The 23,733-nt window shown below is 39.7% G+C and overlaps 1 protein-coding gene across 1 annotated transcript in view; it reads left to right on the top strand.

Annotated features, from left to right (window-relative positions):
• The window catches only part of cntnap2a (contactin associated protein 2a), a 1,161,044-nt gene that overhangs the window by 1,112,177 nt on the left and 25,134 nt on the right, over window positions 1-23,733 (top strand). The window contains exon 22 of the mRNA XM_028803276.2: window positions 17,373-17,603. Within this exon, the coding sequence (XP_028659109.1) occupies window positions 17,373-17,603 (231 nt within the window). The remainder of the gene's footprint in view (window positions 1-17,372; window positions 17,604-23,733) is intronic.

The following is a 23,733-nucleotide window of genomic DNA, read 5'->3' as shown; positions in this document are numbered from 1 at the left end:
ACTGTCACAGATGACTGGGGTCATTACCTGGCTGGGATGCCTGGAGGGACCGGAAAGGGGCAGTAACAGCTTCCGGGGCACAAGGGGGCAGCTGCCCTGGATAAAAAGAGGACCACAGGAAAGGGACAAAGAGGTTTTGACCTGTTGGGAACCGTGGCCACCGCCAGGGGGCGCTTTAAGCCTCATGGGACCTGGGGAACTGTCACTTCCGCCACACCAGGCAAGATGGCAGATGAACCTGCCAGGGACGCCCAGAGTGCTTCCGGGGCAAAGGGAAACACTTCCGCCACACCAGGAAGTGTGGCTGGAAGATCGTATTCAGCCACCTGTAGCACATCCGGGCAAGAATAAAAGGAACCGCCTCCTAACAGTCGGAGAGCCAGAGTCGGGAGTGGGAGCAGGACGAAGCTAACAGGAGGAGAGTAGAGGCGGCAAAGGACTGAGACAGAGAGTATTTGGGGTGATTATTGCTTTGTGCATTGTGTGGTGTTTAAGGACTGTGTTTATTATGTATAATAAACGTGTATATTTGATAAAGAAGTGGTTTCCGACTGGTGGTGTCCGGGCAGATCTCACAATGGCGCCCAACGTGGGGCCTTCCGCTTGTTACAAAGCGGGGGACCCAACAAATAAAATTTTTGTGAGCTGCCTGGTGCCTCAGTCGATCACAGGGCCGCGAATCACCCTGAGGCCGTCGGAGATTCTCCAGAGTGCTGTCTTCCACCCAAGGGGGCTGAGGTATGCCAGCCAAGGCAGAGGAGAAGGGGATTACCCAGCGTTCGTCGTCGCCGGAGGGACTGCAGTTGGCACAATCACTGACGCGTCCAGAGGAGTTTTCCTGGAACCGTGTCAGTGGCAGGGGTGTGCTTATATGGTCTGCAAAGCCGGGACGGCATCGCTAGAGGAAAGGGAGAATCCGCCACGTCTCCAGAAGCCGAGGCAGAGTGGCTGCGAGGAGTCTCACAGGCCCCTCAGGAGAATGGAGAAGATGGCCGAAGACCAGAGGTCCCGCCCCGTGACAGGCGAGGGATTGGACGGTGTGTGCTGTGTGTTCGTCGGTGATTGGCTGAAGACGGGACAGGCGAACGTCCATCTCGAGCGAGGGGAGGGTCCGGGGAATCCCGGAAGAAAGCTCCAGGATGCAAAGCCGGTGAGTAGGACCGATTATAAGGTAAGTCCTCCACTAGCTAAACCTAATTTCCTAACTGCAGATTGAGAAGAATCGGAGAGGATGCTTCGATTGAGGCAGAGGATCAAGCAGGTAAACACGACCTCCGAGTCTGTATGGACGAGCTGGAGAGGAAGGCAGTCGCGCCACGTCAGACCTTACGTCATGAGGGAGAGAGGTGCGACACTGAAATCTTTGGCCGGAGGAACGTGGTGGTAAAGGTGAGTGAAACCGATACCGTAAAGCAAAGAGGAGAAGCGAGCGAAGGTTTCCCGGTATTGTGTAGTTCCGGAGAAAGAGTAGCACCGTCTCCAACAGTGGAAGTGAAACGAAGCGCTGATCGCTTGGAAGGGGTGGAGCCAGGACGCCGGCTGATGAGTGCCGTGGGTCCTAGTGCTCTACTACCAGAGCCAGCATCAGTCTCGCGTCATTCTGCAGGGGCACAGACAGCAAGGGGTCTTTTCCTTTCCCGTAGGAATGCCCAAACTGTCAGAATGCCCCAGAGAAATAGGAAGAATCGTGGGAGGAAAGCCAGTTCTTCCTACAAAGGGAGACGTGAGCCAGTGAGCTCACGTAACATAACAGGACGCCCGCTGCGAGTGCAGAGGGAAGCCCTGAAGTCAGCGGGGATGTTGCAGAAAAGGGTGGGCCCTGTAGTCAACCCAAAGGCGGGGGCACGAGAGGCATGGAGCGGATGCCGAGGTTTTGGCAACCAGGGTGCTGGTCAAAGGGGGGGGTGCGTTGGCCCTACTCTAGTGGGAGAAAAGCCAGACAGTGGCATCAGGGCAACGGCTCCACCCCTGTATCTATTTTATTTCTTATAGGACCAGTCCCTGGAAGACAACCCGTCAAGCCCGCTTCGGCCAAAGTATACCCTCGCGGGAATGGCCGCTTCGACAGACAAGTCTTTGCTGGCGGAAGGGCAGTGTCACAGATGACTGGGGTCATTACCTGGCCGGGATGCCTGGAGGGTCCGGAAAGGGGCAGTAACAGCTTCCGGGGTACAAGGGGCAGCTGCCCTGGATAAAAAGAGGACCACGGGAAAGGGACAAAGAAGTTTTGACCTGTTGGGAACTGTGGCCACCGCCAGGGGGCACTTTAAGCCTCATGGGACCTGGGGAACTGTCGCTTCTGCCACACCAGGCAAGATGGCGGATGAACTTGCCAGGGACGCCCGGAGTGCTTCTGGGGCAAAGGGCAACACTTCCGCCACACCAGGAAGTGTGGCCGGAAGATCGTATTCAGCCACCTGTAGCACATCCGGGCAGGAATAAAAGGAACCGCCTCCTAACAGTAGGAGAGCCAGAGTCGGGAGTGACAGCAGGACGAAGCTCCCTGGAGGAGAGTAGAGGCGGCAAAGGACTGAGATAGAGAGTATTTGGGGTGATTATTGCTTTGTGCATTGTGTGGTGTTTAAGGACTGTGTTTATTATGTATAATAAACGTGTGTATTTGATAAAGAAGTGGTTTCCGACTGGTGGTGTCCAGGCAAATCTCACAATACATAATCAAAAAATCCCTAATGCCATGGCATTCCTAAAATTATGATGTGTGCAAACTGGTCCCTTGACAAATCTACCAGCATGTATATAGAAAACATAGCGTGTCACTAGAAGATTAATTTAAAACATATTTGCTCAATGGATGCATACACACTGTGAACGCAGAGGTCTCCAAAGGCCAGGGTACACAATGATGTGCATGAATCACTTACCATGTATGTTAAAAAAATCTTGATACATGATCATGAGGCACTTGTAAAGCTACAAACAGCATCTCTGCCTTAAATTGTTTCCTATATTAGTTTCACTCTTGGAATGAATGATGCACCACTGAATTTCTAGTAAATTGGCGATACTTAGCAATGACTGGAGCAAAGCATAGAATGAAGAATTTGAACAAGATTTTTTTTTCCAAAGCTAGCAAACCAATTGCAGTTCCATTGCTTTGTGATTCCTTATATAATCTGAAAGTACAAATATTCACAGCCCGGTAGTGCAACTGGAAGTTAGGCAGTACCAAGCCACCTTCTACTGGCAAAGTCATCAGTTTAATATATGACTTTCTTGCATTCCAAATTACAATTGCATCTGATTTGTTGATGTATACTCTATAAAATCTGAAAGAGAAATAAAAGCTCTAGAAGGTTATTCATCCTAATAGTATTAATTCTCCCAGCCAAAATAAGATAAAGAGATGACAATCCACTGCCATCATCCTGCCTGATGCATTCAATCATATTAAATAAATTAAATTTCAATAGATGTTTAAGTTTACATCTGATTATTATTCCCAAAGCCTTGAACTGATCAGAGATAATCGAAAAAATATAAATATTAATCTGTGATATAAATCCCTAAGTCATTAGCCTCTCATTCAACTCCCTTTCTAATGATCCCTTTCATCATTGACGGTTCACTGACATGAGCAGCCTGGAACACAGTTGCAGCAGTTACGCATTGGTGACAATAGACAGGCCTATGTACCTCCTCACCACAATATATAATAGTCAGAATTTGTATTGTTTATATGAACAGAGGACTTTATGCTAAAATATACCAATCTAATCCAAGCACATAAATTGATTCTGAACCCAAATCTGCACAGCACAGTATAGAAAGATTCCTATTAAAGTCCATCAAAGCCCTGTCATCGTCCAGAGGCAACAGGCCCCCTTAAACCCAGACACAAGGAGCACATATAACATTGAACAATTATCAAAGGATTAACGATGTCTTATTTTGCAAAATTACAATAGTACCTATTCTATCATCGCTAGAAAAATCTCTAACAGGATATTATCCTTATTTAATAGTGAAACCAGTCTGTAGAATGAACACTCAAAAGTATCTTCATTCTTCATTGGAAGGACAGTAATTGACAATTGGTCAATGCTACTCCTGGTAAAGCAATTTTGCCTCTAGCCTCCTCAAGTAAAGCTAGCACCAGTGGATTTAATATAGCACAGAGCCCATTAAAAATTTTAACTGGTTTGTCTTCTTGACCTGCAACCCTCCTAGTCCATAGTGAATATGTAGTAATTTAGAATTCAGGGAGCCTCATCAGCCCATCCAATTCCTCCAGTAACAGTGCACCAAGCTACAGCAATTGTGTACCATCAATGAAGTTGTTGACCAGAGCTTCATCTTTGGTATACTTCAGTTTTTGTAGAGACCTGTAGAATTCCTTAAATATGTCAGTTAATTTTCATGTTTGTTAATCTTAGCTCCATCTACACTATTAATTTTTGCAGCTTCCTTAGTGTGAATTTGTTAAATTTTTTTGTTTATGCAAAGTCTTATTAGCCTTTTTCCAAGCCCACTGCGTGGTTAGGATGTATTTCATTTATCCATATATTTTCTTACCTTGAGAAGTCTAATATAGAGTTGAGGAGTAACAGAATCTATCACAATAACATCAACAGTGTCCAGGAAACAATCCTGTTGTGTGATCAATTTGCACATATAATCAAGCTTTTTAGGATGTGAATAGCTTGTGAAGGTAGCGCTGCTGCCTCGCAGTTAGGAGACCCAGGTTCGCTTCCCGGGTCCTCCCTGCATGGAGTTTGGATGTTCTCCCCGTGTCTGCGTGGGTTTCCTCTGGGCGTTCCGGTTTCCTCCCACAGTCCAAAGACATGCAGGTTAGATGGATTGGCGATTCTAAATTGGCCCTAGTGTGTGCTTAGTGTGTGGGTGTGTTTGTGTGTGTCCTGCGGTGGGTTGGCACCCTGCCTGGGATTGGTTCCTGCCTTGTGCCCTGTGTTGGCTGGAATTGGCTCCAGCAGACTCCAGTGACCCTGTGTTCGGATTCAGCGGGTTGGAAAATGGATGGATGGATAGTTTGTGGAGTACTTAGGGGAAAGTCAAGCATTCCTGGTGATAATGTGCAAACTGTTCTTAGTGGTCAAAATAGGAATTGAAACTGGAGAAGGGAGGAGGAAGAAATAACTACTTTGCCATAGTGTGGTTCTGAATCAACAGTAGTTTAGTGAAAACTATCTAAAAATCAAAAGGCAGTCCTGCCACAGATGATATGAGTTACCTGTTTGTATTGGCTGAAAAACAATAATAGTTTAAAGTTAAGACAGAGTTGTAACCTATTCTTCAAAAAATCGCCAAACTAATCCTGCTGCATTTTGTAGAACTTGGGACCTTTAGCTGGTTTGATCAAAGACAATTTGCTTATAACCACTTAAGTAACCACTTAAGGGTGTTTTGAACACCCTTGTGGAGAATTATGTGGTGATTTATAAGTAAAATAATTACTTAATTGCTACATCAGTACCCTATTTACAATTATCTTACTCATTTCAAACAGAAAAAATGTCAGCACCAGAAAATAACCACTCTCTAATTGACAGCATAATTAGCAAAAGGGTGTTAAAAATAGTTTAATCAGATGTTTGTTGAGTTTTTACAGCGATTGAGCGATTTAGTTATTTAAAACTTGACCAAGCTGTTGTTCAGAAGGGATGAAAAAGATTGGTGAATAAGACCATGCAGATTATTTTGAGGAAATCTGTGAACTGATTTTAAGTAATGCTACCCAGCTATTAATCTGCATGCTTTGCACAGAATCACAGTAATTGGAAATGCAGCCATAGGCACATCTGTCAGAAATTCTAAATAAAAAAAAAAAACATGTGCACACTCATAGACATACAAGTGCCAATAATCAAAAGTAGAAATCTGGCTTCAAAGGCAAGATTAAAAATAGTTGGATGATAGACCATCACTTACTGCTGAATGATCACAAAAAAATATTTTGAGTTATTCCCTTTATTTTTGATCACTGGCTTGTGAAATTATTTTGTTCCTTGACTTTGATTTTGGTTTGCGATTTGGCTTATATCACACTCCTTTTTGACTTCCAGTTTTGACCTTTGTTTTTCAACTCTATTCTTTTTCCTGTCACTCTAACTTTTTATTTGACTGATTGGTTCAGTCATTACAATTTTATTACCAGGATAGTTATAAATTGCTCAGGAAGGAAACACCATGATTAAATAGATCATCTTATGCTGAAGGTAAATTTTGTAGCTGTGATTTTAGTCTGTAGGCTGTGAGCATTATGATGTAGTGTGGCAATGATCTGACACCTGGTTCTTCTTGAGGATGAGTTGGCTCATCTGAGAGACCTACATGATCTTGATATTTCCCTCTACTTAGCCTTTACCTTGGGGTAAGTGTACTCATCGGGTTCTTTGCCGGGTTTGTCTACTGTCACACCTTAAGATTAAAACACACATACATAGATAAACACATACACACAGAACCTCATCAGTGCCCTATGAATGACACATGCACAGCTGGTTAATCTCTAGCACTTTAAACCACACAAGTGCCTCATGAATAACACAACTTGTCACTCTCTTAGCACTTTGAGCAATTAACACAGATCCTAACCACAACAATGCCCCATGAATGAGACACACACAGCTGTTTAACCTCTAGCACTTTTAACCACACAAGTGCCTTAGGAATAACACAACCTGTCACTCTTCTGGCACATTACGAGACTTCCTTATTGTCAGCATGAAAACATACAATGTTTAAAACATATCTCAGACCTAAATATTACTTTGGTCTCTAGGAATACATTTCAACGTACGAAGGCTCAACATCCTTGGCTATAGGCCATTTATCAACCACGAATGCTTTTACTTTACATACTTTTCCCTACTATTGGGTGGAGTTCACTTCCTCGGCCCTTAGTAAACCTTGCAGCACGGAATGTATGGCAAACTTCCGGCTGCTCCAGGTGCTCAAAGAAATCTACCTTATTACTTAAATCACTCCAGAAATGAAAACAAAGTATAGAAAGTTAAAAGCAGCGTAGAATTTATTACATGAATAATAATACCAAATAGAACAAAGAATAATGTAAAATAAGATTGATAGTAAAGTCTGGATATGTATAATCTTTAGAAAATGCTTACGAAAAAGTAAAGATGTCAAGGATGAATGTCCCAGGGCAGCATTGATCTAGCACTTGAAGCTGTTCATGAAATGCTTATCACGATCAGATGAAAAACAGCCACATGTTGCTGGCGCCCTTTCCTGGTGTCGCTCTTGCCCTCTTCGGAGGTTGTTCTGTTTTCTTCTGATGTCGCTCTTCAGACGAACCATATTTATTAAAAAATTCTACCAGGGGTTTCGTAAGATGTGATTGCTACATGCACCTGATTGGCTGGCTGTCAATATGATGAATGAATTTACTCAAACTCTTTCATCAGTTTGAGTACGTCTGTGTTTCCAAGAAATAAAGTTTTTTATGTTTTAACAGTCTCCCATCTCAAGCTGTAAATCAACTTAGTCCTGGTGCCCTTCCCTTCACAGGTGATAAAATCATCAATACAGCTTGAGACATCTCCTAAATTTTTGCTCAGATCAAACAAATGGTACTGTGATTCAGGAAAACAGATTGCTTTTGATGTTAACTGTCCATGCAAGTAACCTGAAGTTCATCTGTTGTTTTGTCTTGAGCAAAATATAATGAAAATATAGACCAAGTTTACAGATTTTGCACACCACAACAAGTGGAGAATGGAGCTTTGGCTAAAATATGGCTTGTAATAGTCATAAAAGCATACACTTTACCAATTTTTGTATACCAACCCTGAGTAAAGTGATTGGTTTTGTTGAGATCTTCCATGCAGAGTGAACAAGAGCGTCATAATCTTAGCCAAGGTTCCAGAAATTACTTACCATTAGGCTAAACATGGATGATCTTCTTGCAACCTAAAGAAGATTTGATAATCCATTTAACCACTCAAGTAAGGTAAGTGGGATGTTGCCCAATTTGTTGAGTCACACTGAAGGGAGAATGAGTACTTTCAGAATCTCCTGATCCAGGAGTACCTACATTTCTAAGAGGAGGTAGTTTAAGTCCATTTGTGTGACTGAAGTCATACTGCTGTTAAAGCATCTTAGTTGTGAGGGTAGATAAGATCAAATGGGATACCATGTTCTTGACATTTCCTCTTTATTGTATCTCTGAAATGTTTCATGCATTGTAAACACAGTCTATCATCTATCACTTTTTGGCACTGTTAGCCATTGCAGAAGTCAATGGTTTCTGAAGATTTGTTCAAATCATAATAGGATCAAAATGCTCAACCTCCTTGTTTAAATCAACTTATTATAATTGGTTACACCTGTGGATGGATACAAGTACGACAACAACAACATTTTTTATATTGCACGTTTTCATACAAATGAGGAAGCTCAAAGTGCTTTACACGATGAAGAATGAAAAAAGAAAAATATAAAAATAAGATTAGGCAATACTAAGTAACAAAGAATAAAGTAAGATGCGATGAGCAGGAGGACAGAAACAACAAAAAAAAACTCCAGAGGACTAAAGAAAAAAAAAAATCTGCAGGGGTTCCAAGGCCACAAGACCGCCCAGCCCCAACTGGGCAGTTTCTGTGTACAATATTTATGAATTTTTATTAATATAGAATTATTGTCTAAAAAAAAATATTTTTATTGTTTAGATATTGTATTATCAATAATAGGTGTAAAGAGACGAGAAGTTGATGATTAAAGTATACAACACATAAAACAGTAGAAGTAATGAGTACATTAATGAACAGTAATGTTTATTTGATTGCTTATTTGCAAACCTTACTAAGAAAATAAATATTTTTTATCCAATTAAAGACAAACAAAAGATGCAGAAGGTACATTCAGTACTATTGTATATGTAATAAAGTACACAATGTAACTTGTTTGGATATCAATATATACGATCATTAAATGTCATTCTTATCACATGTACAGTCTGTAGTGAATTTCATACTTGCATGTGTGTTATTCAACATGCAACACATTGTCACTCTCTGGCACCATGATTAGTGAGTATATCAATCTTACGTCTTTACCTTGAAACTGCTGTCTTCCTTACCTGAAAAACCCAGAACAAAGTTTACAAAATGACATCACCTCAAGTTTTGTATGTTGCCGAAATATGACTCCCTACATCACTACTTTGTAATTCATTGCATGTGTCTGTGATTCTCTTTGAAACGAAAACTTAGTTTGAAATTTACCCTTAAGAAATTTCCTCTGTCCCCATGTTCTTTTTGAAGAATCCATATTAAAGTAAAAGGTTTACTCCAGAATACTACCGTGTTTCCCCAAAAATAAGACAGGGTCATATATTAATTGTTCCCCCAAAAGACGTGCTAGGGCTTATTTTCAGGGGATGTCTTGTTTTTCCATGAACAAAAATCTACATTTCTCTCTATTATAAAAAAAAATCATGGAAGGCTTAGAAGGAGACAATACGTGATTTTCTTGGAGACACTTTAACGACCCGCAAGACAAGGCAGTGAGACAAAAGGACAGCTGCTGCACATGCTTTTAAATGATCGACACGCAGCACGACAGCAGTAAGACAGTAGCTGATCCGACTGCGTCTCTTTAGCGTGCGTTCAGCCCCCCTTCATAACGCAAGCGGCAGAGACGTGAAGTGGCTGGCGCACAGCGTGCCCCAGGGGATGGGCAAGTGAAGCGATACAGGGGCACAACCCCCTAGTATTCTGGAACAAAAATCTACATTTATTCAAATACAGTCATGTCATCATCTTCTGGAACATCATCATAACTCTCTATCATGAATTTCTTGCGACTCCATTTCCTTTAGAATAATATCCCCCAATCCCTCATGCCTAGCAATAGAGCTTTCCTTAAATGAGCACCTCTTGTCCATGTAGCCTACTCATAGTGCATTCAGATTTCCAACTTCTTCTCTTTGCAGAAAGCAGTAAGATTTTTGCCCTGGGACTCCTCCACAATTCCTTTCTTGTACTCGACAGAATAGCTTTCTTTTTGCACTCATCTTGTTGGGGGGTCAAAATACCTGTATTATTTCCTGTTCATCTGTGTACATACGGTAGCGGTAGGCATTTATCGCTCATCCAAAGGTGCCTGCGCGGGATCGTAACTAGGGCTTATTTACGGAGTAGGGCTTATGTGCATCCTGAAAAATCATACTAGGGCTTATTTTCGGGGTAGGTCTTATTTTCGGGGAAACACGGTAATTACCATCATACATAGTCTCCATTTTCTTAAAATAGAGGAGCAATTTGAATTATATGTATTATTTAGGTTTCAAACTGATATTGTGACCAAACTAATTATGGCCAGAGAATTATTGATATTCTGTAGATACTCAACATAGACACGTAGCACGTCTACGGATTAATATGAGAAACATTACTATACTTTGCTTTTGCATCTGTCCAATTTTATGTATTGATCACTTCAACCGGCAAAATTTTTGGAATATGTGAGGAGTAGGATATTATATCTTGTGAAGATGTGTGTAAGGTTTTGCCAACTGTGGGACTGACTTGATGAAGGAGTTTTGGTAGTTGACAGTTTAGTTCTTAAAATGGGGTTTAGTGCTTTAGCAATTCAGAAAAACTGTAAAAAATGTCACTTGCTCTCAACCATCTAACCTGATGTTCAAGAGTACACAAGAGTGTGACATAATACATTTATTGTGCAGGCAACAGAGTGGGCAGGTGAGAGAGAAACAAAACTTTAATAAAGTTGGTGTGAGAGACATTAAAAATAACCTCTACACTGCTCTCTATCTTAAAGTGCCTCTTTGTCATACTCCTCTGAAGTTAATTTCATACATTAATAAAACAATCAGTGGCTCCAACACAGTTTTTATTTGAGGTTTAATGTTAACATGTTTAAGGTATGGCATCATACGCTGAGAATATTCAGTCTCAGAAAAATAGTTTTGTTTAAAAAAGCTCAGTGTTTTAAAAGTTAATACATATGTAATTTGAAGTTATTCACTTTGTCTAGGGGAACCAGCAAGGTAACATAGTGGTTGGTACCTGGATCGAGTATCCTGGGTTTGAACCTTACAGCCAATTGTTGCTTATATGGTGTGTGCTTGTTTTATTCACTATTAACTGCCCACAAAAACAATCTGACTAACTCTTCAAGACCTCCATTTAAATCCTTTTGTGAAATCCCTCTGTGAAAAATCATTCCAGTAGGTTGTAAATGCTGATATGCCGGTTCTTCTCCCACAGTGTAATCCCTACTAAAATGTTATACACTGCACTTTAATGAATTCCTTTTTCCCATTAAAGTTTAGAATGGTTGTTGTTTTATGAAATGCAGTAATACACTAATTTTACTAATGTTATCTTGTGTGTCCATGGAGAGAAAACTTTCTTTTAGAGAAATGCCCCCTTTAAGTGAATAGCTGCACTGTGTGGCTTGTGTTTTAATTGACTGTGCTGGTCCTCCCAGTCCAGGTCCCTTTAAATTAAGAGGTCTCTACTTAAAATCTACATAAAGATATTTTGGGTTTGCCTGTACTGACTTATCGTACAGGATGTTTTTCTCATTAATGATTTTCAGCGTGTCAGAGCTCTTCTGTCTTCGTCTTTATAAATAAACTGCTAAGGTTTATCCGTCTGTTAAGCAATGACTAATAATATCCATCCATCCATCCATCCATTGTCTCCCGCTTATCCGAGGTCGGGTCGCGGGGGCAGCAGCTTGAGCAGAGATGCCCAGACTTCCCTCTCCCCGGCCACTTCTTCTAGCTCTTCCGGGAGAATCCCAAGGCGTTCCCAGGCCAGTCGAGAGACATAGTCCCTCCAGCGTGTCCTGGGTCTTCCCCGGGGCCTCCTCCCGGTTGGACGTGCCCGGAACACCTCACCAGGGAGGCGTCCAGGAGGCATCCTGATCAGATGCCCGAGCCACCTCATCTGACTCCTCTCGATGCGGAGGAGCAGCGGCTCTACTCTGAGCCCCTCCCGGATGACTGAGCTTCTCACCCTATCTTTAAGGGAAAGCCCAGACACCCTGCGGAGGAAACTCATTTCAGCCGCTTGTATTCGCGATCTCGTTCTTTCGGTCACTACCCATAGCTCATGACCATAGGTGAGGGTAGGAACATAGATCGACTGGTAAATTGAGAGCTTCGCCTTGCGGCTCAGCTCCTTTTTCACCACGACAGACCGATGCAATGCCCGCATTACTGCGGATGCCGCACCGATCCGCCTGTCGATCTCACGCTCCATTCTTCCCTCACTCGTGAACAAGACCCCGAGATACTTGAACTCCTCCACTTGGGGCAGGATCTCGCTACCAACCCTGAGAGGGCACTCCACCCTTTTCCAGCTGAGGACCATGGTCTCGGATTTGGAGGTGCTGATTCTCATCCCAGCCGCTTCACACTCGGCTGCGAACCGATCCAGAGAGAGCTGAAGATCACGGCCTGATGAAGCAAACAGGACAACATCATCTGCAAAAAGCAGTGACCCAATCCTGAGCCCACCAAACCGGACCCCCTCAACACCCTGGCTGCGCCTAGAAATTCTGTCCATAAAAGTTATGAACAGAATCGGTGACAAAGGGCAGCCCTGGCGGAGTCCAACTCTCACTGGAAACGGGTTCGACTTACTGCCGGCAATGCGGACCAAGCTCTGGCACCGATCGTACACTAATAATAATAATTATTTATATTTATATAGTGCTTTTCACAGTACTCAAAGTGCTTGAGTGAATGGGGAGCCACTTCAACCACAACTAATATGTAGCATAAGCCTGAATAATGCAACAACATGCATTTTTGCTCCAGTACACTCACCACACATTAGCTTTTAGGTGGTGAGAGAGAGAGCCATTCAGAGACAAGGGATGATTAAGGGTCCAGAATGACTAGGCCATGGTGGGCAATTTGGCCTGGACATACAGGGATACACCCAACTCTTTACAAAGAATGCCCTGGGATCTTTATGACCACAGAGTCAGGACCTTGGTTTTATGTCTCATCCAAAGGATGGCATTTTTACATCACAATGTCCCCATCACTGCACTGCAGTATTGGGATCCACATTCAGACAACAGGGAAAGCGCCCCCTGCAGGCTTCACCAACACCTCTTTTACCAGCAACCGAAGCTTTTCCTAGGTGGTCTCCCATCCAAGTACTGGCCGGGCCCAAACATACTTAGCTTCAGGTGGATGACCTGTTCTCACAAACTGATGAACTAGATCCTTGACCTTGATTTTAATCTAAAGGTTATTACCTGCAACCTGGTTACCACTTTACTGGTGTCCTGAAAAATACAAGCATGGTCCCTGCAAGCAAATCTTACAATAATACACCAGGACATGGTTGGTGCATATGTGCTCAGAATTCATTTACAAGTGTAAGTTGTATTTATTGATCTTTGAACATCAAATGTAATCAAATAAAGATTACAAAGTGTTTGAAAGCCAGGTGATAATCACTAGAATATAAAAGAAGAGCAGCAACATCTTCTGAGTATCAAGTACATCATAATAGGTGATAAAGTGAGAAAGAACAAGAAAGAAGAAGAAGAAGAACAAAAGACACTGAAATACATAGACAAGCAAGACATAATCTTGACTGTAGCCTGATATGTTTTGGAAATTCAAAAAAAAAAATTAGGTAGTGGCAACCTGGTGGCCAGAAGTGTTTATTGTAATTTAAGCACTGTCCTTGCAAGTCCCATCAATTTATCATCCCACAAGACATGATACATATACGTTCAGAATTCAGTCAACTGTAAGTATTGTATTCACTAATCACCGAACAACAAATATGAGAAAGAGAGCAAGGCCAGCAGAGTAAAACTTTAAACTAGTAAAAATAAGTAAATATATAAATTAATAAATGAATAAAAATAAATGGAATAAGAAAGAGGGGAAAGAATCTGGTTCCTCAATTTAAATGCTTATTCTAAAGTGTTATTGATTAGATTCTGCAAGGTTTTGAAAAACTTTTGCACAGATCCTCAAAGTGAGAATTAGATTTTTTCCAATTTCAAATGGTATATAACATCGTTTACCCACTGACTTAAAATAGGTGAGTTAGGATTCTTCCAGTTGAGCAAGATAAATCTACCTACCAATAATGAGGTAAAGACAATTAGAGATTTTCTCCTTCTCCACTTTAACCCCATCTGGAAGTACACCAAACACAGCTGTTAATGGATTAGGAGGGATAGTGACACCAAGGCTGTCTGAAAGGCATTTAAAGATTTTGGTCCAGAATGATCTTAATTTGGTGCACACCCAAAACATGTGGCCCAATGAGGTTGGAACTTGATATATAATTTTAAGTTGAATAATTGTATGCTTTGCTCATATGGAGCTCGAGTGAATTCTGTGCATTGCTACCTTCTACTCCTTTTCTGAAATGTTGAATGAGAGATCCTTTTCCTTCTATACTCTTGGATCATTGAAAGGGAGAGATGTAAAATGTTTTTATATATTTTGGAGATGCTGTCTGAGTCCTCAAGACTAACAAATATTTTTTCTGGCATAGATGTAGGTGAGAGGTGAGGAAAATTGGGCAGGTTTAGTTTAGGTTTTAGCTGGGAGAACTTTTTACCTGAGAACTGAGCTATGTCAAGACGGGAGATGGGACAGCAGGCAGCTTACTGTTTGTGCTGATCGACGCATTTACAAAACAAAAGACACTGATGGTAGAGGTGGAAAGAGATTTCTGGTGGACCGGGATTACGAGTTTTTCATAGGCTTCAGGAATTCTAGTGTTAAAAAAGCCTTCAGGGTTTACCAGAGTATTCCTGCAGAAACCTGGTTTAAAAGTGGGTTAAGGTGTCAGCTGCGAGATGAGTATGTGGGGCATAGTGATTTTAGCTCCATGATCAAAGGGGTGTGGTCGGAGATAACAATAGTGTTGTACTTACAAGATTTAAATGTAGGCAAGAAATTGTTATCTACAAAGAAATAATCAATTCTTGAGTAGCAGTGATGCACTGGTGAGTAGAAGGAATATGCTCTTGAGTTTGGGTTTAGAAATATCCAGGGGTCTGATAAGTTGTGGTCTGTTACAAACTGTGTAAAAGTGTTAGAGGTCATTGCCCCTGTGGCAGAAGACCTATCTAGGTTTGGGTTTAAAACACAATTAAATTCCATAGCCATTATAATTTTATGAGTGTTCACATTGGGAATGGATGCAAATACGCTTTGGATGAAATAATAATTCAAATATAATCTCTTGTTTTTCTCTGAGAAGTAACATTATATGTAATTTAGATTTTCACTTTTCGAAATGCACAATAAGAGCCCTAGGTTTAGAGGTATTTGATCCCCATATGCAGTAAGCTGCTGCTGCTATCTCGGTGTCTGATTTGAAGTCCTCTCCAAATATTTTAGAGAATAGTTCAGCTATGAATTTCACTGGGTTTGGACTTTCACGGTTCTCAGGGAGACCTTCGATTCTAATATTATTCCTTCTGCATCCATCTTGCAGTGCAGAAAGTCTGTCTCCGAGTACTTTGCATTCAGAATTTGCAACCGTTGCTTTTCTGTCAGCAGTAGATGCCAGTTGTTTAGCTATTTCAATTCAATGTCTTCCAACTGAGCACCAAGTGTTCTCAGTTTATTCTCAAACTTAGACGCATTTTCCTGAATTTGTTCCTCAGTTTTTTGTAGCATTCCTTTAAAGACTGCCTCAAAGCGATTATTTAAACGTTTTTCCTGGTCTTTATAATATCCTGCAGCAGCTTCTCAATTGTCTTGTGTATGTCCTTTATTTCTTTCCTTACATCATTTATATCACTTTTCCTTATATCATTTATTTCCTTCCTTATATCATTTCTTTCTTTCTTTATATCTTTCTTGAGCTCCTTTATATCTTGAGCGGTGGCAGTGGCCATTACGGCAATTGTTACCTTCAGTTTGGACAGATCATTTCAGTCTTTGTGCTCTGCGAGTGAAGTGGTAAGCCCAGTTAAAGTCGATGTTCGCGGCTCGTGAGGAGTAGATGACAACATGGAAGGCAAGGCCATTTTCAGTTTCATTGAATCATCTGGAATTGAGGAGCTATCGTGACCTGACTCACTTGCACATTCGCTCCCACTTTTGCTCAGAGTGGAGCAAACGCAGCAGCACCAGGTCCCGGGAAATCTGTGCTTTTGCCTGTCTGTTCCAAGTTAGTCTCTGAAAGGCCCTACCTTGAGCTAGGACTTGATGCCCGTCTAGACTTGGATGAAGCTTTAGCTTTCTTATCCATTTCTTCCTGAGCCCGTTTCCTGATGCTCATTTTTATATATGCTTGCATATTCTGTAAACGAACCCCCTCAGATTGAATAAATACAGGATACCTTGGAATGATAAAAAATAAGAGAAAAAAATAATACCGCTGCTAATGGAGTTCCACTTTAGACATCCATCTCCTGTAACTGACAAGACAAACATCTGTATTTTTTAATGGAAAAATAAAACAACATGTTGCCAAAATAGGGAAGTTCAGCTTGCACTGTATGAGCCACCAGAAGTAATAAAATACATTATGAATTCTAGAGGAATTAAAAGAAGTAACTATTTAGAAAACATAAGAAGTGTCAACAGCTCCTTGTCTTTAACCAGGGCTTTATTTGCATTTTATTTCAGGATTGTAGGTCCATATGTTTCACTGGTTTATAATAATTGCAATGGATCTGATTTGAAATGAAGAGGTTTTGGGAAAACTCATTTGTAGCATGTTGCTTTCCTCCATTTGATTGGTTTATATGTTGTCATCATGTAGAATCAAGTAGCATGTTTTTAGAAAACATCTAAGTTGTACAAATAAAAGTTGTTTTGGAAAAATTAGGTGACTAGGATTGTCGAGCTTTGTTGGACTGAATGGCTTGTTGTCATCAAAACTGTACTAATACAAAACATTCTCTTGTTTAGTGCTTCAAGCCACAGCCAGACTATTCTTGATGTCTCTGCCATATAAATTATGTGACATTATGTAAACTATGTAATTCAATTGGCTATTCAGTGGTGCTCCTGTCTTGCCCAGCACCGTTGGTCTGCACCTAGACTTTTTGACATTTTCTCTTTCTGTTAATTCAGTATTTAGAATAAGATTAGTGATCATTTATATGGTCAATATTATAATTCATATACTTATTATGATATGTTATTTGAAATGCAGAGATGTCAATAATTATGAAAAAATATAAAAAATAGTGCTAAAAATGATTTTGTATTATGGATATTTGTAAAAAAATCCCTATTTGTTCAAAGCAAACATGACTTTATCTTTCCATATGTAGAAAAATAAAATATTGTAATGCTTTAAATTGTGATATGCATTTTCTTTACTGTCAATTTTTTGTTTTACTTGTTAACTTGTTGTTTGCATTGATAACAGTACATGCAATCTGTTAATTTTCAGAAACTGGAAAACTTGATCCAGAATTAATACAGAAATACAACACACCTGGATTTGTTGGCTGCCTCTCGAGAGTCCAGTTTAACCAGATTGCTCCACTCAAGGCTGCTCTTGGTTCTCGTAGCATTTCTCCTGTCCACATTCAAGGGGAACTTGTAGAATCAAATTGCGGGGCCTCTCCTCTCACTATTCCTCCAATGTCAGCTGCCACTGATCCCTGGCATCTGGATTCTGGTAAGTAATATGAATAGCATAGCTGCTGAATCAGAATTGCTAATATATTGAAAGATGGGTCCTTTATAGTAATTCACAAGGTCTGATATGTGTATCATTGTTTACAATTTTAACTTATGCTCTTCATTACATCTATGCAGTGATGAGAGACAAAGTCAAGTTTCAGTATCTATACAGTTTCACAAATTTGATACTAAAATTGTTAAATGCAAAAGACTCTAAAAAGAGTTTTTTTGGGAGCTTAAGGTTTTTGGGGTGGAAAGCAAAGAATATTGCTTCCTGTGTTTTACACAGGAGGCCCATCCATTGCCATTACCTATCAACCACCCTTTCCTGCTTCTTCATTCTTGCAAATGAGGCTTTCGTCACCAGAGAATTTTAATCAAAAACTAAACAATAGGCATACACTGTTATTGTCTGTGGGGGAACAGGAAAGAAAATTGTGACCAGAAATTGAAACTTTACCGAAAGCCAAAACTAGATTCTTTAATCAAAACTTCATCCTATATTTCACCCAAACTGAGAGTTGCAAATCAACAAGGAAATGTTTGTTATCCAATCTCATTTACCAGGAAGTGCACAGAGGTGTCCTTTATATCCTTGACTCCGATGACATGTGCAGCATAGCTGTGAGCATCACCCATAGCAATGGCATAGCAACTGCTACAACAATACTGCAAAAAATGGTGGCATCCATTAGAATAAAAATGATGTTGTGGGAAAATGTTAGATATTTTTAGGAACCTTAAAACAAGAGAATACCAAATATAACAAAACACTAAACAGAAAAGAAGAAATATTAAACAAAAAATCAGTGTGCTCCCCTTGACTTTCTCGTGTACTGAGAAGGAGGAAAAGGTCATCAGAACCACTTCCATTTGCACAATATTTCTCAAATATCATATGTCTTTGTTTCTCATCATATCCAATTGATCATACACAGTCATTTATCTTTATTTATAGTCAAACTTTAGATTAAAATGATATTTTCTCACTTAGGGAGGTTAAAAACGGTGGTGGAATTTTTTCATGATTACATATGCATTACCTAGATTATGTGCAAAGTAAAATGAGTTATAGTCACCTAAAAACATAGAAAAAGTGTTAGTATTATATAATATTTTTTGCAATAAATTGCTATTGGTAAAACTGCATTTAGCTTCATTTAATGAAAATGATGGCGGAAATTAAAAAAATAATAATTTAAAGTATTACCAGGACCACGATGGGGACGTAGCAGCTTATTGTTCCCATTACATCTTTATATTTACACAACATATTCAGTGTTTACACATTATTGTTAAACTGATGATGTATAAATTAAAATGAAATTAAAATTAGTTACTGAAAGAATATGCATTATATTGAATACAATTTTTAACATCATGTGCACATTTATATTTCCATGATACAAAAAATTTCGATGATTGTTTAAATAAAATACTACTTCTGGTTGAATAATTTTTCTCAAAGTTCATATCTGTTTGTGTTTTATCATTATAAATATCTATACAAAATTTGAATCTATAATAATAAAAGGCAAAGCCCTCACTGACTGACTCACTCACTGACTGACTCACTCATCACTAATTCTCCAACTTCCCGTGTAGTTGGAAGGCTGAAATTTGGCAGGCTCATTCCTTACAGCTTACTTACAAAAGTTAGGCAGGTTTCATTTCGAAATTCAAAGCGTAATGGTCATAACTGGAACATATTTTTTGTCCATACACTGTAATGGAGGAGGCGGAGTCACGTATCGCGTCATCACGCCTCCTACGTAATCACGTGAACTAAAAACAAGGAAGAGATTTACAGCACGAGTCGCACGCGGGAACGAAGGTAAATGACGTTAATTTTTGACTGTCTTTTAATACTGTGTAAGCATACATATTAACACATGTGCAATTAAACGTGTGCATTTACGGGGTGATTTCTCAGGCTTAAAAGCTGACCTTTTATCAAACGTGGGAACAAAGGTAACTGACGTTGTTCACTGTCTTTTAATACTGTGTAACCATACATATTAACACATGTCCAATTAAACGTGTGCATTTACGGGGTGATTTCTCAGGCTTAAAAGCTCGCCTTTTACTAAAAAGGTAAATGCAAAACTATTTTCAATCAGTTTATTGAAACGCTCCCGTTAAGGATTGCAATAACATATTCGCGAGATAAAAGAACGAAGTAGGGGGAAATGGAGGAACAGCCGCAAACAGCGAAGAGCAAAAAATTAATTAAACAATTGAGAACGGAGCGAGTTAAGCATACAAGCATGTTCATAAGGGAAACAAACCACGGTGTAAAACGTAAGTTTAAATAAAGTTTATAGAAACGCTCCCGCTGCGGATTGCAATAACATATTCGCGAGATAAAAGTTTAATGAGAAGACACGAGGTATAAACGAACCACACGCCGTGGCGCAACGTTAGGGGCAACAGTTTCAAGCATTCTATGATCTGCTTCTCGCAACTGAAAGACGGCACATGGCGGATGTTAGCCGACTTGCTGACCGCAACATTAGGGGCTTCAAGTATGGCGCTGACGCCACATCTCAGTGCCAACACTTTGCAGACTGTACTTAAAAGACACGCCCTCCTCACTGGACAGTTAAAAACACCAATCAAACTAACGATGACATCAAGTATTACCCAATCAAAAGTAGGAAAGGAGGCATCTTCATAAAATGCGTGTGGGATGATTTGCATGAGACGCTGCTTTAAAAAAAAAATGATTACAAAAATACGGGATAAATCCCGTCCACTATTGATTCAAAACGGGACGCGCAATTTCATTGTCAAACGCGGCACGATTCCGTATTTTAAAGGACGGGTGGCAACCCTACAGTGCCAGGTAACCACCCATACAATCAGATTGTGATTCACACTAGGAATGCAATGAATGTAATTACCCCGATCTACATACAAGGCGAAAGTCTTGCAACATTCAAAGATGATGGATTGGGATAATTAGTACTTATTAAGTACACCATGGAACATAAAAGAGCTTATGAAGCCTTGAACCGAAAAAAGCAACATCTCAGAGATCGTACAAAAAAAAAAGGAGGTAATGTCGTTTTACTCGCTGTAGATTTTAGTGAAACATTACCAGTTATTCCACGAGGGAGACCAGCAGATGAACTCAACGCTTCTTTAAAATCCATGCTTCTCCCACGGTCGGTTATATGTCGCGTGTTCTCGGGTAGGTACACCAAAAAATGTATACATTTAAGCATGTAATGGGCAAAGAAAAAATGAGGTATACCCGAAGGCACTGCAGTAGTACTCAATGTAACTTTACTTCTTAAATGTTAATGTTTTACTGTTTAATAATTTATACGCTTCTTATATATTGTTCAAATTCTTTTATCAAAATACCAGTGACAGCGCAATGCACGATAACATGGAGTGAATACACCATACGCATCTGCCCACGGCCGCCCTGGTGTGCGCAGATAGGAGTTGATTCTAAAATAAAATAAACATAAAAACAGTAATACAATCATCACCCATAAAGCGGATAGCAGACGTGACATATTATATGTGTACCACATTTCAAGTCAATAGGTGAAACAGTTTGCAAGCTACAGGTGATTTAAATATCCTGGACAGACCAACGAAAAGCCACGGTAGCAAATTATACAAGAAGATTTTACTGTTTAATTATTTATATTTATATGAAATGTGCTTCTTATATATTACTTCATATTCTCATATGATAATGATGTTAATGTTGTTTATATTGATTTCTATGTTATTGTGAGTGCATCTATGTGTGTATATGTATGTATGTATGTGTGTATATATATATATATATATATATATATATATAAAAAATATAATATATAAAAAATATATGTGTATATGTATATATAATATATCTGTATATGTGTGTATATGTGTGTGTATATGTGTATATGTATATATATATGACAGCAACACTCATAACAATGACAACACAATTACATTGACAATCACGTTACGTTATTTTTAAAATGTTTCCTTTACTTTTTCATAACCTCTTTAACACACTACTTCTCCGCTGCGAAGCGCGGGTATTTTGCTAGTCATCTATATGTAATTATAACCATAGATTACTTGAAAATTTGTGAAAGTATTATTTTGAAGTTCCACTTCCGGTTGAAGGAAGTGGCCCAAAAGTTAATAGATTTCCTTATTTTTGATACAAAGCAGGTGTACAAAATCTCATTGACCTAGGTCAAAGTGTTTTCCAGTTATTGTGTTTACACACAAACACACAAGCAGACATAATTTAAAAAATGGTATGCTCGGACTCAGAAAGGTCTAAAATGTCAAGATTCATCAAAATCTTGAGGTTGAATTTTTTTACGATTCCTATATTTTCTCTATAAAAGCATGTCAAAATTAAATTTGACAGCAGATCATGAAAAACACAGACAGTAAACACCTTTCTTTCAGTTTTAATTTTGCAAATTGTGTTGGAAATTTTGAAGGTAAAAAACTCAAGAAGCTCTTCAAATTTCATTTTGTGCATATTTCTTGGTTATCAAAATATATGGGTGACCAGGGGCCTCATGTATAAACGGTGCGTACACACAGAAATGTTGCGTAAGAACGTTTCCACGTTCAAATCACGATGTATAAAATCTACACTTGGCATAAAGCCACGCACTTTTCCACGGTACCTCATACCCTGTCGTATGCAAGTTCTCCGCTCGGTTTTGCAGACTGGCGGCACCCAGCGTCAAAGCAGTGCTACTGTTCCTGTGTGGTTACCCTTTCTTAGATCCACATCCACGACGGCGGCTTTATCAAATACACTGAAATTAACCGCATATCGTTCATAAATTTAATGCATCTGATTGTAATTAACCTGTAACAATATAATGGTCCACAGAATGGTCAAACTATTCTAAATACCATAACTGCTTTAGGTTGTTACTCTCACTTCACCTTCTTCTTCTTCTTTCAGCTGCTCCCGTTAGGGGTTGCCACAGTGGATCATCTTTTTCCATATTACTTGCACTGCACCACTCGGAGTATTTATATCACTGTATCTGAGTGTGAATCACAGATCTACAGCGATTGGAAAGAGAATTATCGGTATACAGCATCAAGCACTCTCTGCCTCAGCCATTCGCTATTTGAACTGCTCTCATCCGACTAACGCTTCATAGCCTTTTCTGTTCGGACCTCGTGGTTCACAAACAGTTTCATCCCAAGAACTATAAACACACTCAATCAGTCCATCAAGAGCTCCTTGTAGAACTGTTTGTACTTACAAGTTACCGTGAGGTAATTGTACTTAGGATACAGTTATAATATTGCACAACCTGAGCCACTTTATAAAGCGTTTACAGTATTTACATATGATGACGATATAATTTTTAAGATGAAATGCAGCAAAATATGTTGATTATATTATACAGATAAAAGTTTAACTTTAACTACATGGTGCCGCAGTGCTAGCATGGAGCTGGTTCACCGTTCACGGATTGTTCCTGCCTCGCGATGTTTTCATGCTGTGGCTGGCTCGACACTGGAAGGATAGATGGATAGTATAAGTAAACATTACGAAGATATTTCGATGTTCCTTAAAAGTTTTGAAAAATCGGCGTTCTAAGCTTACAGATGGCTTGACGTCTATTACAGAGCTGATTGTGTGGCGATTGGGTATTTGGAGAAAGAAAAGTAAGGACAGGAATTGGGGGTTAGTATGTTTGAAAAAGACTTCTGTAATAAAGCATTTCATTGAAGGTCGTGCATGGTGCAGCAAGCATCTTGTTGCTGTAAGACATGAACAATCACTGCGCCACCATGTTCCCATGTTTAATAACATGCTTTAACGCATATCATCATGAAAATGATATCACGTATACTTCTCAGTATTTGAATTACTCAGAGAACTGTAATATTACGAACGTAATGGATTCTGTGTCCTGTCGGAGGAAGAGCACGTAGTGATTCAGGCACATAGAGCACATATAAGATCAAATACAGTACACAACAAAGCATTTAACGTGCTACTTTAGTTACAATGGGATTTGAGAAACTAGTAAATTAAACGATTTTAAGATGAAGTTTATGATGTTCTATTTTAATGACAAAATAAACTATGTGATTAAAGTGGAAATTTCAAGATTAAAGTTGAC

This window comes from Erpetoichthys calabaricus, chromosome 6, assembly GCF_900747795.2.
Source record: "Erpetoichthys calabaricus chromosome 6, fErpCal1.3, whole genome shotgun sequence".
Taxonomy (NCBI): Eukaryota; Metazoa; Chordata; class Cladistia; order Polypteriformes; family Polypteridae; genus Erpetoichthys; species Erpetoichthys calabaricus.
This window is presented reverse-complemented; position numbering and strand designations above follow the sequence as displayed.